This window comes from Rosa rugosa, chromosome 4 (genome assembly GCF_958449725.1).
Source record: "Rosa rugosa chromosome 4, drRosRugo1.1, whole genome shotgun sequence".
Classification (NCBI taxonomy): Eukaryota; Viridiplantae; Streptophyta; class Magnoliopsida; order Rosales; family Rosaceae; genus Rosa; species Rosa rugosa.
The window spans coordinates 43,373,330-43,391,881 of record NC_084823.1 but is presented as its reverse complement, the minus strand read 5'-3'; the positions used below and the strand labels follow the sequence as shown (position 1 = coordinate 43,391,881).

At 38.3% G+C, this 18,552-nt stretch overlaps 1 protein-coding gene across 1 annotated transcript; it reads left to right on the top strand.

The window, feature by feature from the left end:
• The first annotated feature begins 1,447 nt into the window (after window positions 1-1,447).
• On the top strand, window positions 1,448-3,921 carry LOC133743898 (molybdenum cofactor sulfurase-like). The gene has a single exon (XM_062171967.1). The coding sequence runs from the start codon at window positions 1,789-1,791 to the stop codon at window positions 3,679-3,681; it is 1,893 nt and encodes a 630-aa protein (XP_062027951.1). The 5' UTR covers window positions 1,448-1,788; the 3' UTR covers window positions 3,682-3,921.
• Window positions 3,922-18,552: the final 14,631 nt, after the last annotated feature.

Here is an 18,552-nt window from a genome sequence, read left to right as displayed (position 1 = left end):
GATAATTCAGATAGTGATGATGCGTGGGGTGGTACAGCAACTCCAGATAGTTCTGATGATGGTGGAGAGGGTGGAAGCGGAACAGGTGGTGGAGGTGAAAGATATGAATATGGACAATCTTCTGTGGATGGAGGATTCCAATTTACCTGTGAAGGTAATTTTGATCATGCCACCCAAGATGAAGACCACGGAGTGAGAACAGCTGGTCATGGTGCTCAAGAGAAGACCCGATATGGGAGGAGGACTAGAGGTGCAACTGATGATCAAAGTACCCCATCTGATGTTTCTTCAATTGCCTTAAGTTTTGACTCTATCAGTTTAGGCACAGAGCGCAGTGGGATCTCAAATGAATCTCATGAAGGCAACAATCAATTTGGTTATGATGCTTATGGATATAATCAATATGGAGAAGTATATGATCAGTCATCTAGTTGGGTTCATCCTTATTATCCCCTTATAGGGGAAACAGTCGGCAGCTCTAAAGAGATCTATAACTATCATGTTCATCACTACAATTCGCACTATATGGGTCATATGTCTTGGTCTGATTATTGCATTTTCGTAGACCAGCGAGCGGCTTTTCAACCGCCTAGAGTCTCTTTTTGGATGTAGATGAAGTTGACATTCATATGTATTTATATGTAGTTCTAAATTTCTAATAAATTGACTTTTTTCAAAAACGATATTTTCGTACACTGTATCCCCGATATATCCGATATCTCCCTTTTTCAAAATACCGATAGATATGAAAATACCGATATTTAAAACCTTGGATGGGAGCACATTGACAATTTTGAAATATGCTGGCGGGTCCAAAAAGGTTTCCCTGGATTAGAAAATGACTTGCATATGTTCATATCTATGATCATTTGCATGGCACACAAACAATTTGGAAAAGTATTGACACTTTTTATTAAAGAGGAACAACTACAACTAGCTAGATATTCTAGTAGTTGGTTATTTAGAAGATATTGATCATAATCTAGCTATGTGTTGCTTAATTGGCCAGTCAGTCCACTCAGAATAAATCAAAGCAGGTTTTGGCCTGCAACAATTTGCTTTTGCCAGCCACTAGCTACCACAAAGGCACAAGTCCTTTTCTAGTTGTTGCTTTCTATTTCAGCATCTTCATGACAAGGAAAAAAGCCATTATCTCTAGGGAACCACCACAGCCACTCCATTCCAATCTAGGAGGGTCCTCACAATCTGAGGTTCATTATGGAAAGAGAAAGAAAGAACGCAAAATGTCTTTGGTTCACCGTTCACGTAATTAATACTAATATAAAGTTTGCCAGATTTTGACTTTTGGAGTTCAATGATTCTATGTATATTAGAATATTGTTTACAAGATTTTCAGAGGTCTAAAACCTCCGTATCCAAATTCTATGTGTATTTGTTTGTCTCGATAATACACATAAAAGAGAGTGTTAACTTAAGATACATTGTTGACTTATTCTTTAATGCCTTAAATTTTATAGAAATATAGCAGTTACATAACACATTAGACATCTTGAACTTATTATTTAAAATCAGCTAACAACATATTGCAAGCTACATCAAAATGGTGTAGACTTTACGGTCACTTGTGCTCTGTCATAAGCAACAAAGGAATCACCACCACAATACCAGCAAAAGTGAAGTTCATGGAAGACAAGGTCAATGGAATGAGCAAATGACTTTTCCAACTGAAGATTGTTCTCCAAGACCAACCGTACCTGTCCACATCTCTCAATCAAACCAAAGACTAGTTCACATTTTTTGGCACTGGAAAACACCCAATAAAAAGAAATGGGAGGAATTAGAAAAGAAGAAGAACCTAAAGGAAAAATAGGCAAAATCATGAACTCACCTTGCCTTAGACAAGCCTCAAAAACCTGCTTACATGGTTGCTGTGCAGCTCCTTTTCTTGCTCCTCCTCCTCCTCCTCCTCAAAAGCCGAAATCGTCGACAACAAACAACAAAGTCACCATTTTCAGGTATGACTTCACTCTTGCAACAGCTGCTTCCCTCTGCTGCTACCCCAACTCCCAATTCACAAACCATGAGTCACTCCCTTCATTACATGAATCATATGCTTATTTCATTAAAGCATACCCTCAATACTCCCAAACTGATCAAGCAGACTATATCAGAGCCCATGAGTATCACCATCTCAACCTCTCCAAACATGTCTGCCTTGATTACATTGGGCACGGCCTCTTCTCATTCTCTCAGCTCCAAAAGCATTACCAAACACCTTCAATTGCTTCATCATCATCATCATCTCCTCCTCCCCCCCCTACTATTCCTCAGTCACTAAATGCCCCGGAACCATTCTTTTTCGATATTTCGTACAAGTCAGTGAACTTGCATACCCAAGTATTGTATGGGGGACAAGAATCAGAATTTGAATTTGAAATGAAGAAAAGAATCATGAGTTACATGAACATCTCAGAAGTTGATTACACCTTGATTTTAACTGCCAATCAATCATCAGCTTTCAAACTTCTAGCAGACTCTTATCCCTTCCAGAACAATCCCAACCTATTGAGTGTTTATGACTACAAGAATGAGGCTGTGGATGTGATGGCAGAGAGCTGTAAGAAAAGAAGAGGACGAGTCATGTCTGCCGAGTTCTCATGGCCTAACATGAGAATTCATACAAATAAATTGGGGAGAAAGATTGGGAAGAGGAAGAAGATCAGGAAGCGGCCCGGATTGTTCGTTTTCCCACTTCAATCAAGAGTCACCGGAGTTCGATACTCGTATCAGTGGATGAGCATAGCGCAGGAAAATGGGTGGCATGTGTTGCTTGATGCATGTGCATTGGGGCCTAAGGACATGGAGACATTAGGCCTCTCTTTGTTTAAGCCTGACTTTCTAATTTGCTCTTTCTTCAAAGTTTTCGGGGAAAATCCATCCGGCTTTGGTTGCTTGTTTGTCAAGAAATCAAGCGCTTCGGTGTTGAAGGATTCCTCAGTTGCTTCGAGCATAGGAATCGTGAGCCTCGTCGCATCTTCAATACCATCTCAATTAGTAGTAGAGAAGTCAAGTGACAAAGAAGTCTCAATAAAGCAAAAGGCACACACATTTTCGGAAATTGAGGAGCTAGAGAGAGATTCTGAGTCTGACCAATCCGAAAAATGGGAGAGTTATGAAACTGGCAAGAGCTCAGGGATTGAATGTAGGGGTTTGGACCATGCAGATGAATTAGGCCTGGTACTAATTAGTAGGAGAGCAAGGTACCTGATCAACTGGTTAGTGAATGCATTGATGAGTCTTCGACATCCACATTACTCCGAATATGGGCATCAATTGGTCAAAATCTACGGCCCCAAGATTAAATTCGACAGAGGACCAAGCCTGGCATTCAATGTGTTCGATTGGAAAGGGGAGAAGATCGAGCCCTCAATTGTCCAGAAGCTTGCTGATCGACACAACATTTCGCTGAGCTACGGAATTTTGGACCACATTTGGTTCTTGGACAAGCACCAAGAAGAAAAGGAAACGAAGTTGGAGACATGTAGAAGTGAAGTGGAAGGAGCTCATGTTTCTGTGGTCACAGCTGCATTGGGTTTCTTGACAAATTTTGAAGACATTTACAGGATTTGGGCATTTGTTTCGAGGTTTTTGGATGCCGACTTTGTGGAGAAGGAAAGGTGGAGATACATGGCCCTCAATCAAAGGACTGTTGAGGTTTGAAGTAGAATTCTTTCATTCTTTCACATTATGAGGAACAATCATAACATGTATTATCCAAGATGAGATAAGTTTGTTCAATCAAAGACACACATAATAGAAAAGAAGAAGAAGAAACATCTCTACATAATATGCCAGATACCCTTACCAGACTGCTAATCTGTCCCATTGTAATGTGAATTTTAATTTAATTTGAATGATAGGGCATTAAACTAACTTTTCGATGATATATTGGCATCTCAACCGTTCAGTTTTTAGCTCCTAATGTGTAGATCACTTCTGCAAATTTTCAGCCAAATTGATTATCGTTAAGGCATTCAAAACGACGACTTAAGATTATAAGTATGAACGGTTCAAGTTTGACAGATTTGGTTCGTCCATTGATTTAATCTAGTTTGATACCTTAACAATCACCGATTTGGCTGAAAATTTGGAGAAATGATCTACACATTAGGACCTAAAAACTGAACGGTTGAGATGCCGAAATGTGATCGAAAAGTTAGTCTAATGCCTTATCCCTAGAAAAGACCAAAAAAAGGGATCCCTCCTTAGTGAAAGGGCTCTCATATATATATATATATAGTCCTTCTCAGATAAGGATATCCTTATCTTAGCTAAGGAACGGATTCTCATATTTTGGCCACTTTTCGATCACATATTCACATCTTAACTGTTCAGTTTTTAGGTCCTAATGCATAGATCACTTCTGCAAATTTTCAGCTAAATTAATGATTGTTAAGATATCGAACTCGATTAAAGTCCAACCGGAACCGTTAGTGTTCATAATTGTAAATTGTAGTTTTGAATGCCTTAACGATCATCAATTTGGCTGAAAATTTGCAGAAGTGATCTATACATTAGGACCTAAAAACTGAACGGTTAAGATGTAAATATGTGATCTAAAAGTGGTCAAAATATGAAATTCCGTTCCATAAGCTAAGGTAAGGATCCTTAGCAGAGAATACCTGTGTATATATATATACACACAGACAGCTAATGATTCTTATCATAAGAAATAAGGAGCAGTTTCAATCCCACATCTCCTTTCAAACAATTAAGAGATTCTAACATTGAAAGAGACCAAAAAGACAAAAAGATAAAAGTTCTAAGACCAAGTGTATACAAATTTGGAGTGATCACAAAAATTCAGAGCCAACTTAGAGGGAGTGTGACCACACATGGCTTCCAAATCTTTAATGTTCATTGTTATATATACATGGAGATTCTAAAGTGGACTTCACGCAAAATTGCCACGTCATTCAAGTGAGAAACATGGTTTGAACGACTTTGCATTTCAGCGGAAGCTGTAAAGTCTTAGTCCGCAACTGATTGAGTCTCGTATATGTGTATCGGAAAAAAAAAATGTGACGTTCACATTCCCCTTATCAACACTATCATATTTGCACTCTTTTTTCAAGTAACATACTGAGAAAAAAAAGAAGGGCTAATTACTGTTTAGTACCCTGTGGTTTGAGCCCAACATCGATTCAGTCCCTCGACTTTTAATTTCATCAAAAACACCCCTGCATTATCAAATCTCATCTAATAGGTCATTTCGTCAATAATCCGTCAATTGGAACCGTTAACTCGCTGACGAGGCACGCCATGTCAGCTCCTGTGGGCCCCACCTATAAGGCAAAATTCCAAAATTGCCCCTTCCTCTCTCCCACTCGGCTTTGGCTCGAAACTTTGCATCTTCTCTCTGTTTCTGCATTATTTGGCTCGAAACTCTTCGAAAATGCAATGCTCTCTTTGTTTCAATTATTTCCATCTGGGTCTGATCACTTTCATCAGTTTCAGATACCCAATTTGCTCTATAGACTCGTACTTTGTGTCTCATTCCCCTCAATTTCTCAAAATTTCCATTTGGGTGTTAACAAGCTTAGCACCGTCGTCGCCGCGATGCCAGTGTACTATGTCTAGAGCCCATCTAGGAATTCAAACGATGGCGACAAGTCCTCCACCATGCATGCCACGCCGGCCTTCAACAGCCTAATGGAAAGCCCATCCCACCCTTCCTACGGCCGCCACTCGCGGGCCTCCTCCGCCAGCTGGGTCTCCGGTACCTTTAAAGGTTCCCAGAAACGTAGCAACGACAAAGGTTGGCCTGAATGCAAAGTGATCGAAGAAGAAGGGAATTTCTAGAAGGTGCCAGATTTTGATGGCTTTGTTTGGGTTTATTGTCATCTTTTCGATTTTCTGCTTGATTCTTTGGGGTGCTAGTAGACCTTACAAAGCTTGGGTTGCTGTTAAGGTATGTCCTTTGATGATGATCATGATGATGACGACTAGTAATATTTCTTCCAAGTTTTTTGTAGTAGATCTGGAAAGGGAGAGAAAGCGAGAAAATTTCAGATCAAACAAATTCGTTCGGGTCTGAGGTTGGTTGCGCGGTGGAGGTCTGGATCGATGGTTGTGGTGGGAGTGGGAAGTGGTGGAGGTTGGGATCGGAGTTCCGATTCGTTCTGGTCTGGTGTCGGGGTCGCGGTGGCTATAGCTATGGTTCTGATTTCCGCCTTGTTTGTGGCTCTAGTAGGACGCTCCAGATCTGGTTGGGTGGGATATGCCGGTGGTGGGGCGCCAGAGATGGTGGTTGGACAACGGTGGTGGTTTAAGGTGGCGACGGTGGGAGTCGGTAGGCAATTGGGGATGTAAATCACTTTTGCTATTAGTTTCAATCTCTGTTTGCAATTGGGGATGTCGGTAGGCTGCAAAGACCCGAGATTGGGTGTCACACGAAATTGGATTTCTTGCTTTCTGGGGATGAAGATCAGTTCTTGCTTATGGGGACAAAGACGAGTCTGATGGAGGCATGGACAATTTTGGAATTTTGCCTGATAGGTGGGGCCCACAGGAGCTGACATGGCGTTCTTGAGGATGTTCACTCTGAACATTGAGTAAGTATCTTCCAACATAAGGTCCAGTAATAATGAAGAGAGTTGGAGGAATACAGGCCTCAGAATTATGACTTCCTATCAGATTATGGAATTCTAACTAATCTGATTCTTTTAGTGCTATGATAGGTACTCTGGCACTTTCTAGTTCTTCAAGGAAGTGATTTTTTTCATTTCGAACAGCACTCTGCTGCGTATGAATTTCTTCAAACTGTGGTCTAGCATTTTCATAGAGTTCTTCAGCTAGTGCAAAGAGAGCTGGGAACATCATACCACTGCTTCTTTCTTGAAAGGCAAATAAAAGATTATCTAGGATTGCCTTCTGGTGGTAAGCTAGCCTCCTGCCAGTTCTGAACACAGGAGCATCAAATGTTTGAAGTTCATAATTAAAAACATTTATTACTCCAGTTGGAGTATGTTTGCTTTTTGGCAAAGCAACAGCCTTCAACGGTCTTGATGAGCCTTTACCGTCTGCCGTTTGAGACGGGCTAGCCAATCCTTTACCCTTGGATTGATCAGTTATGGCTAGTCCTTTTGGACCTAGCAGAAACCTTTTGAGGATTTTTTCTTTGGGATCCTCGGCAAGTTCATGTTCTTTCCCAGATCTTCTGTTTCTTGGGTTGCGACCTTCGTCGTCATCTTTTCGGTTGAACATTGTCATTTCTCTGTTAAGGCGTCTGGAAGATAGTTCTTGTTACCTGCAATTAATTCAACATTATAATCATATTGGGTAAGAAATAATTTCCAGTTCGCTAGTCTTCCTCTATCAGCAGCTTTATCAAGTTTAAAACTTTTGAAATTCTTTACTCTAGCACAATCGGTGCGGACAGTAAAGGGTTTTCCAAGAAAAGCTGGAGAATTTAAAATTGTTTTCTTGACAGCCAAAATTTCTTTTTCCCCTGTGGGATAATTTAGTTCTGCAGGGCTGAACTTGCCACTACAAAATTTGCAGATCTTTTCAATGTTAGTTTCAGGCTTTTTTGCCAGAACAACACCAGACCAGTAATTATCACTCGCATCTGTTTGGAGGATGATCTCATCATTTTCCTCTGGTTGTTGAAGAGGAGGGAGGTTCTTGCAGAGATTTTTTATCTGCTTCACAATTTTTTCATCATCTTCTGTAAAGTTCCACTTTCTTTTGGAACTTGTCTTAGGAGATAACATTGTTGTTAGTCCTGAGATTTTGGGAATGAAATCTCTCTCATAATTTATGACTCCTAAGAATCTCTCTAGACTCTTAGCATCAGGAATTCTATCTGGGAATTTCCAGATCTTCTCAAGGATGTGAGGTTGGAGTTTTATTACTCCATTCTTGATATTTATTCCTAGGAAATCAACTTCATCGAGGATAAAGAAGATTTTCTTTTCTCCTTGGATAATTCCATGCTGGACTATTAGCTTTACAACTTCGTGGAGGTGTTTCATGTGTTCTTCTCTGTTTTTGGAGAAGACAAGAATGTCACCAATATAGACGACACAGAACTCCGCAACATGTTTGAAGATGTTATCCATCTTTCTTTGGAAGATTGAGGGAGCTTGTTTTAGACCAAAAGGCATTACCATCCATTCATAATGTCCTTGTGGTGTTCCAAATGCAGTGAGAGGAATACTCTCAGGATGCATCTTGACTTGCCAATAATCCGACTTTGCATCGAATTTTGAAAAGACTTTAGCTCCTCTGAGCTGGTTGATCAGTACACGTAGTTGAGCAATTTGATAACCGTCTTTGACAGTCTTCTTATTGACATCTCTGTAGTCAATTACCATTCTAGCTTTTCCTCTAAGGTTTTCTGCATGATTTCTCACGTAGAATGCTGGAGCATGGTGAGGGCTAGTAGAAGGTTGAATTAATCTCTTGTTCAGGAGATCTTCAATATCTTTTCTGAATTATTTTTGATCTTCCTCTTTGTATGAGGAATGGCTTTGACATGACAGATAGCATTCATGTCATGTACTCTTAATTCACAGACCACTGGGTCTTTTTCCCAAAATTTCTGAGGATCTACATCGATATTCTGTTCAAGTAGTTTCTTGATTTTCTCAAGAGTTGGAATTTTCTTAGACTCAAGCTTATTCTGAAAGTGCTTGAGGTTATGCTCATGAATGAAACTAGTTTCTTCTTCAGAAGAAGAAGATTCTTCAACAAGTAATTCTTCTTGTTGTTAGATTTGGAGTATGGGTTCGAATTTGGGTTTGTAGGGGGTAAGATCACCACAATTCTGTTGCGATCTCTGACACTGCCTAGTAAAATTTGGACCTACTACACTTTTTTCTTGTGTAAGTCGGTCTGGCCAGAACACCCGTTCTCCTTTTCTGAAGTCTATCGCTTCTTCATCCTGGATGAATCTCTGTTGGAGAATAAAATCATTTCCCAACAAGAAATCAGATCCTTGGCTTTCAGATTGCCAAACATTGTGGATGATAAATGTTCCTCCACCAATGGTGATATGAACATTTTTTGCTACTTTATTCATTGTGAGATGGCTTCCATCAAACGTGACACCAGTAGCTGTTCTTTTCTTGTCTTCTTTCCAGAGTTCTTCTGGAATTGCAAATCTCTTTGCAACAGTGAATCCCGATCCATTATCTACAAAAGCATGTAGATGATATTTCTTGTGATCTAGGAATTTTAGTCAAATCTCTATGTAGTTGCTGTATCTACTAGTAGAGACGATTTTCGAAGGTTGTAGCTCATTTTCCTAAGCTTGTTCCTGTGGTATGAATGATTTGCATTCTTCTGGAACAATTTCTGGTGGTTCAACCAGTTCTATGTTTTCATCGATTTTTTCTTTATCGATTTCTTCTTCCTTCATTTTTGAGGAAGATGGTTCCATGATTTCTTGGAACAAAGTTTCTACTTCTTTCTCTTTTTGTTCAGAGAAATATTCTTCATATTCTTGTTCAACCAACTGGCTGATAAGGCCATGTTTGGTTTTTCTTCTTGCTTCAGCTATGAAGCATTCTTTGTGATAAGTCTTTTTTGACTCTTCACAAAACATAGGGAGACCATCCTTTTCGTTACATAGGCAGTAGTCACAAACGAATGTACCAGGGTTCACCTGATAAGAAGACAGTAATGCTTCTGTCTTACTTTCTTCCCAGTTTTTGACTTTTAGAACATTCATCTGTCTAGATTCTAAGTACTCTACTTCAGAATCTGTCTCAGAGTCAGATGATTCTTCTTCATACTAGGCAGAGTAGACTGACCTGTCATCATCTTCTTCATCATCAGAATAGGCTATTTTATAGCCCTTCATATTTGCTGTTTCTACTATATGCTCATATTTTTCAAAGAGAGCTTTAGTAGATCTTTTACCATTTTTCGGGCATTCATTAGCATAGTGCCCTTCAGCTTTACATAACCAACATCTGCAAGCTTTCTTGCTTGGTTGTTTATGGTTGACATGGTGATTCTTCTTTTTCTTGAAGAATTTCTTTTTAGGATCTTCATCCTGTTGTTTTTTGAAATTGGAACTTTTCTTGAATTTCCAATCTCTTTTCTTATTACTCTTTTTGAATCTTTTAGAGTAATATTTTTCTTTTTTCTTTCTGTGGAACTTGGATTCATGACAGCCCCAGTTGGTTGGTATATCCAGTATTCCATAGCAGAAATTTTCAACTCCTTTGAGTTGTTTCTTAGCCATCTTTGCTCTAAGATTGGCTTTGCATTGTTCTTTTAGTAATTGCCGGATTCTGTCGGCAATTCCTCCAACTAAAAATCTTTCAATTGGTTTTTCAACTATGCTTTCTCTCACAGCTGTTCTCCATGGTTCAGGGAGTTTCCTGTGCAACAGGTTGACTAGATCAGTATTTTCTAGTTCCCCAATCGTACAGTAATATTCTTGAAATTTATTCAAGTATTCTTCAAAATATATCATGTCACAAATTTTGAGAGCATAGATATTTGATTTGACCGTTTCTTTAGCCTTTTCACTCAGATTTGAGAGATCTCCACAGAACTGATCGTACAGGGGTACTGCAAAATCATACAGAGACTTCGAAGTTTTGATTTCTTCCAGCCATTCTTTTCCTCTGGCAGTCTCTCTGAAAGAGAAGTAATACTTTTTTGCTACTCCAGTGAGAGTAGTTTCAAAGTACATCTGAAGATCTGGTGCTTCGAACTTTCCAAGGGTGAGAGCAGAGGCCATCATCAGGCTATATATCTACCCATTGGTCAAAAGTTTTTCTCTTGTCTAGAACTTTATCTAGATCTAGCCAGATACCATAATTGGAAATTGGTACTCTGGGTATCTTGTCCTCTGGGACAAATCTTTGAGAATTTCTTTCTCCATTTTTCCCCGTAAGGGCTTTCTGTATAGGGACTTTTAGTTTTCCCTTTTCTCTAATGATGAAAAGTTTTGGAGCTATCTCCTTCTTCCATTTCAGCATCTTGATAGGGAAGGAGTTTTCTTTCCTTTCCTGGTTTGAATTTTTTCATTTCTTCGATTAGTTTTTCTAATCGTTCAGGATTTTCGCAAGATTCTGCTTCATTATAGAGATCATAGAGCTTTTGTGCTCTAAGCATATTTACTGGTCTGTTCATATCAGCTTCTAATTCTTCTTCAGTGATAGTGTCTGTTGGTTCTTCAACAGAGAATTTGGTACCGCTGCTACTAGCTTCTCTAGTGCTGTAGCTTCTTCTGAGAAGATTTTTGTTTACCCTGATATTCTCAGGACAGTCGTCACTTTTCCTGTGATCGTCGAATTTGAGACTGATATCTCCAGTCTTTCTACTTTCATAAATTGCCGCTTTGGCATTTTCTGCTGGTTTTTTCGGACCAGATAATTTCCATTCAATAGGAAAAGTTACTTCATTCCAAGTAACCTTGTGAATCTGTTGTGAATGGTTCTTCTGGCTGGTGAGGAATCCAATAGTAAGACCTGGGATATTAGATATCCTTGTCTTGGGTTCTACTGTGGTACTCATCAGTTTATAGTATATTCTGTATACTATTGTGAGTTCTTGCATATCGTTTTTCATAGATATGTCATCTGTTTTGACTCTTAGTCTTAGATAGTGAGCTGCATCTTTCAAGCTGGTTGAGAAATTTGGAAAGCAGTTGAAATATGCCACTTGATTGCATAAAGATGCTTCAAGGGTTCCCAACAGACTAGTTTGAAAATCTGTCAGTCTATTTTCTTGTAGAACACATAGAACTGAACAGTTTATGCATTCTCGGGCAAGAAGTTTTATGCCAACTTGGACTGCTCCAATGTGCATAAATTGATGATTTTTTGTTCTTGCTCTGGCAACTTCTGCAGGAGTGATTAGTAGTAAATCTGTTTCTCTTGTTGTGGAGGGGGTTGTAAATTCCAGTAGTTTGAAATGATGGCTGTCCATCAGGTCAAATGTTCCCCTTTTGTAGATTTGTTTAAAATCTAGCTTTGGAATTGAGGCGTTTTTTACCTCGTGTTCAATTTCATTGTATTCGAACTCTTCAGCATTTAGGAGTTGTACTCCTTTCTTTTTCCTGAAGATGCTCAGCATGTTGACATCTCGAGCTTCTTTCGAATTTTCATACCGAATACTAGTATAACTAGTAGATGGTTCCAGAAAAATCATATTTGGAACAGGATTCTTTTCTGGTCTTTCTAATGGTTTGAACCCATTAGTTTTCTTTGTTTTTACTGTAGGCATTTTCTTGTCCTTCAATATATTTTTCATAGAATCCAGTGTTTTTTGCTGTTCATTGATTTTTCTACTAACACTAGTTAGCTTTTCTTCTTCCGTTTTTGGAAGTTCCTTGATATAATCCAGTTTGTTTTCCAATTTTTCTAATGGGAAAATTTCGCAAACAGTACACCAAGTAAATGCCACTAATAATTCTTATACATAAAGTTCCAAACCAAGCATTTCGCTACATGAAATCTGAAATTCGACCCACTATCAGTACACGACGTCAATGACGCCGTTAATTTGACACCAAAATGTCTATTATGCCCTCAGTTCTTTTTTTTTTCCCTTCGTTTTTATCTCTTTCTTCTTCCTTCTTCCGGCTCCACGAAACCCACCTCTGTTCTTCATGTGAGAAGAAGCCCGAGCTCACCCACTTTGAAACCCACCTCTGTTCTTCAGTTTTCCTTTCTTTCTTTATGATTTTTCTTCATCTATTCGATTCCTCCTTCCTCAGATCTCTCTCTCTCTCTCTCTGTTCTTGGTTCTCAGAAAAGGAAAAAGCAGCTTCCCTTCTCCATCTTCCAACCCAACACGGCTAAGAAATCTCAATCCCCAATCTCCAAATTTCCCTCAAAATTAAGCCAAAGCGGCGAAAGCCCAATTCATTTTAGGGATGAGGCTGAATTGGGGTGAGTCGATTTGGTGGGTTGAGTCGATTTGGTGGAGTTGGGTGACTCAAAGCCTCAAACAATCAAACTCATCTCTCGATTCAAAACCCAGAAACTCACCTAAAATCCCCGAGGGTGGGTCGGTGATTGGGGGGTGGTTCGGTGACAATTGCGGCGACGGAGGGACATGATTTGATCTTGTTTTTGGGGAGCTAGGTGTTGCGGTTGAAATCGAAGTAATCGGGGTTGACGCTTCAGCACAAACGAGGTCGTATAGAACGATGCGATAGTAAGGTTTGAAGAAAGGAAGAATGCGACCCCAGGCGGACTGGTCAGTGCCGAAGCCATGGGCCAGGACCAGGTACTGCTCGCCCGACCAGGTTACCCTGACATTAAGAGCTTCCAAGATTCTGGTGTTGCTCGGCATGTTTGTAGAAGGAGGTGAGGCTAATAGACTTAGTCATTTGTGTATGTGGGAAATGGGAATTATGGATTGGTTAATGGCTACTGCATGTGGTTGTAAGTTGTGAGAAAATTAATGGGGAATAGGTTATAGGTAGGCGAGTGATGAGTAGGTGTGTGCGTTTAGTTTCGTTTCTGGTGCTTGGAGAGTTTGGTATTTATAATTTTATATTGCTGAGGAAGTATCTGGGGAGAAGTAGATATTGCAGGACAAGATTTGATCTTGTTTTTTGGAGTGGTGGTGTTGCCGCCGCCGCCGTTGGAGGAGGAGGAGAGAGTGGATGCTGAAGTGGGTGAGCTCGGGCTTCTTCTCACATGAAAACAGAGGTGGGTTTCGTGGAGCCGGAAGAAGGAAGAAGAAAGAGATAAAAACTAGGCCTCGTCAACGGGCCGGGCCGGGCCTAATTAAATTTTTAAATAGTGACGGGCCGGGCTTCATTGTAAATCAACGGATCCAAGCCCGTCCATATAAGGCGGGCCTTGCGGACTTTTTCGGGCCGGGCCGGGCTTTTCTATAATGCGAGTTTTATTGTGCAATATTTAGCGTCGTCCACAACAACTAATTTTACTCAACCTCATGCAACTAATTGATATGGTCTTGGGCTACAATGGATATCCTATATCTTGCTTCTAGAATCTAGATCATCTCACAGGTCATATTAAGGATGCTATTTTTTTCCTTTTAAAATTTTAAGGGGTTTGGAACCTAGCCAAACTAGGAGGCTCATCCCCACGCCAGTTTTAATGTACTGAAATAAAAAGACAGAATACAAAGTGTCCCAATTTACAACTTAGAACGAAAGCAAATTATTAATACAATTTCTATGAGTTTATCTAATTAGGCATATTGTGATTATTGTCTTCCATTCAGACTTGGTATCATTGAGGCTCACACTTAGAATCTGCCAGCAGCCCTGCAAAAATTTCTTCAAATGAGCCACTTATTTGTAATGCACGGACTACACAGAATAACCAAAACTCCAGTTTTATTTCTACTTGGGTATAAAGTTGAACATGCTTATTACAAATATCTAATCTGCAAGTTTTAGTAAAAGCAAGCAACTCAAAGTTTCAAATGAACCAATTCAAGCTTTAAAACTACCCACTATAGTCTAACTTCAGATAAAGTTTGTATGTAAAAGCATCTAAGAATTGTTAAGGATCCAATTACTATTTTCCACATAAACTGCAAGTCTGCAAAATGCAACTTACTGACCTTGAAAATTTAAGGCTGCAGATTGGTTGATAACTCATGGGATTCAACTGATCTTGGTACCTACCCATTTAAATAAAGAATTAAAAAACCAGAAAACATGTTTTGCTAAATTGAAAATAAAAAAATAGAAGCAATGAAGTAACCAAAACAATATACATGTTCGATCAAATCTTTGCTCTCAGATTATCCCCTCCTGCAGCCCGTGAGATGAGGAAGAGGAAGAAAATAGCGATGGACAATGAGAAGGAGAGTAGCTCGCCGTGACCAGCTTTGCTACAGTAGATCCAACTCGCCGTGAAGCCGCCGTGTTCAAATCGTTGGTGGATATCCAGCCGGAATGGAACATGCTAGATCAGATCCCGTTCACTATCCCTGAGTCGTGGCTGAGAAAGTGAGTCGATGGAGGTATGGAGGTTTAGGTCGAGAGGAGGCTGAGGAGGTATGGAGGTTTAGGTCGAGGAGGAGGCTGAGGAGGTATGGAGATTTAGATCTGAGACTCTGAGTGAGACTGAGTCGTCGAGAGACGAGAGGCTGAGGAGGTATGGAGGTTTAGGTCGAGGAGGAGGCTGAGAAGGTATGGAGGTTTAGGTCAAGAGGAGGCTGAGGAGCTATGGAGGTATGGAGATTTAGATCTGAGACTCTGAGTGAGACTGAGTCATCGAGACTCGAGAGACGAGAGGAGGCCAAGGCTTGAGAAACAGAGAAAGTGATAAATTTTAGGACTTAAGTTTAGGTTTAGGTCATTTAGGAGTGTCTCACAGCTGATATCCAACGGTAGGATTAGAAAACCAACGGATAGTTTTCTAAAAACATATATATAATTTTACATAATTTAAATATAAATCTATATTTATATATCATACACTCCAAAGAGCAACCCCTATCAATTCAAAGAAAATGTAAAAACCGACCGTTAGATGAGTTTATTACAATAAATTATGAGTGTGGTAAAAAATTTAGCCAATTTCACCATATTTTCGAATCCGATCGGATTGGTCAACCGTAGTCACTTATATGTTTTATTGGTTGACCAATGGCGTGACAACCGCGAAACGTGCTTATTTTTTCACATCACGTTTGTATATATTCCATCGATGGATGTGCGTGGACATAAGATAAAAAAAATTAATTTTAATTACAAACACATTGGACTATACCAATTTTATTCCTAAAGTTGTATGACTTATACATTGCATTTAAATTGTTTAGGTACATTCTAAAGCAACCATGAAGTGGAAAATGAATTCGGAGAAACCAACCGCTCGATGGAGAGATTGTAATGTTTTATGGTGGTTGTAGAAAATCCAGCCAATTTGGTTCTCGTTTCGAATTCGATCAACTAGGTCAAACGTAGTTACTCTTATAAACCTATATTTATATATCATACACTCCAAAGAGCAACCCCTATCAATTCAAAGAAAATGGAAAAACCGACCGTTGGATGAGTTTATTACAATAAATTATGAGTGTGGTAAAAAATTTAGCCAATTTCACCATATTTTAGAATCCAATCGGATTGGTCAACCGATATGTAGAATATATATATGCACATTAGCACATATTTTATATAGAAGTATAAGAACTTCCACACACACACACACACACACATATATATAAACCCTAACCTCGCTCTGAAATTTCAAAGCGAGGCATCGCTCTGGATAGGATCTGTATATATATATATAACACACACACACACACACACACACACACACACACACACACACACATATATATATATATATATAAGGACTAATTTCAATTTACCCCCCTGAGGTTAGGGGTGGTCATCATGTTAGTCCCTCGAGTTTCAATTTAATCAGTAACACCCTTGTACTCTCCAAATTCATCAGCCTTGTCCAATTTTTGGACCTCCGTCCAAATTGGCTGTTAAATCTGTTATGTGGGCCCCACGTAGGGGTAAAATGGTAATTTTAAGCTCCAAATTATAAAAAATATAAAAAAAAATCTTTTTTTTCCTTTTTTTTTTTTTTTTTTTTTTTTTCTGTTTCTTCGCTTATTATTATTATTTTTTTAAAATTTTGTCTTCAACCTATACACCACAAGTTATAATAGGTTTATAAAAAAAAAAAAAAAAATACTCTAGGCGTTTCTTTTTATTTTTTTATTTTTTATTTTTATAAATTTTGTCTTCAACCTATACACCACAAGTTATAATAGGTTTATAAAAAAAAAAAATACTCTAGGTGGTTAAAAAGTCGCTCGCTGGTCTACGATATTTGTGATATATCTCCGATAAAGCGAAAAAATTTAGGATATATTTGTAAAATATATCTATAAAATATAATAGGTTTATAAAGTGAAGAATAATAGGATATATCCCCAATAAAGTGAAGAAATATTTGTAAAATATGATTAAAAAAATAAATACAGATATTTCTTCACTTTATTGGGGATATATCCTAAAATTCTTCGCTCGCTGGTCTACGATATTTGTGGAACATCTCCGATAAAGCGAAGAATTTTAGGATATATCCCCAATAAAGTGAAGAAATATTTGTAAAATATGATTAAAAAAATAAATACAGATATTTCTTCACTTTATTGGGGATATATCTTAAAATTCTTCGCTCGCTGGTCTACGATATTTGTGGAACATCTCCGATAAAGCGAAGAATTTTAGGATATATCCCCAATAAAGTGAAGAAATATTTGTAAAATATGATTAAAAAAATAAACACAGATATTTCTTCACTTTATTGGGGATATATCCTAAAATTCTTCGCTCGCTGGTTTACGATATTTGTGGAACATCTCCGATAAAGAGAAGAATTTTAGGATATATCCCCAATAAAGTGAAAAAATATTTGTAAAATATGATTAAAAAAATAAATACAGATATTTCTTCACTTTATTAGGGATATATCCTAAAATTCTTCGCTCGCTGGTCTACGATATTTGTGGAACATCTCCGATAAAGCGAAGAATTTTAGGATATATCCCCAATAAAGTGAAGAAATATCTGTATTTATTTTTTTAATCATATTTTATACATATTTCTTCACTTTATTGGGGATATATCCTAAAATTCTTCACTTTATAAACCTATTATATTTTACAGATATATCCTAAAATTCTTCGCTTTATCGGAGATATATCACAAATATCGTAGACCAGCGAGCGGCTTTTTAACCACCTAGAGTATTTTTTTTTGTTTTTATAAACCTATTATAACTTGTGGTGTATAGGTTGAAGACAAAATTATAAAAAATAATAATAATAATAAGCGAAGAAAAAGAAAAAGAAAATAAAAACAAGAAAATAAAAAAAAAGGAAAAAAAAAAATTTAATGAAACAAAAAAAAACAGAAAAAAAAATGCAAAAAAAAAATGAAAAAAAGAAAAAAAATTATTATTTTTTTTTTTAAAGTTTTTTTTTGTCTTGAAATGACCATTTTAGCCCTCAAAAGTCAGACTTAACTGTCCAAATTGGACGGAATAGTAGAAATTGGACACAGCTGATGAATTTGGAGAGTACAATGGTGTTACTGATTAAATTGAAACTAGAGGGACTAACATGATGACGACCCCTAACCTCAGGGGGGAAACTGAAATTAGTCCTATATATAAACACACACACACACACACATATATATATAGAATTATTCTCAGGTGCGGACGTCCGTACCGAAAATTCGGTACGGGACTTCCTGTTTTCGACCACTTTCCGGATACATTTTTACATCTTAAACCGTTCAGTTTTTTAGGCCCTAGTGTATAGATCACCTCTACAAAAATTTCAGCCAATTTGGTGATCATTAAGCCATCCAAAAACTGCATTTTACACGAACGGGACCGAATCTGTCGAACCGGAACCGTTCGTATTTATAATGGTAAATTGCAGTTTTGGATGCCTTAACGATCACCAAATTGGCTGAAATTTTTGCAGAGGTGATCTATACACTAGGACCTAAAAACTGAACGGTTAAGATGTAAAAATGTGGCCGGAAAGTGGTCAAAAAACAGGAAATCTGTACCGTCCCGCTCGGTACGGGAC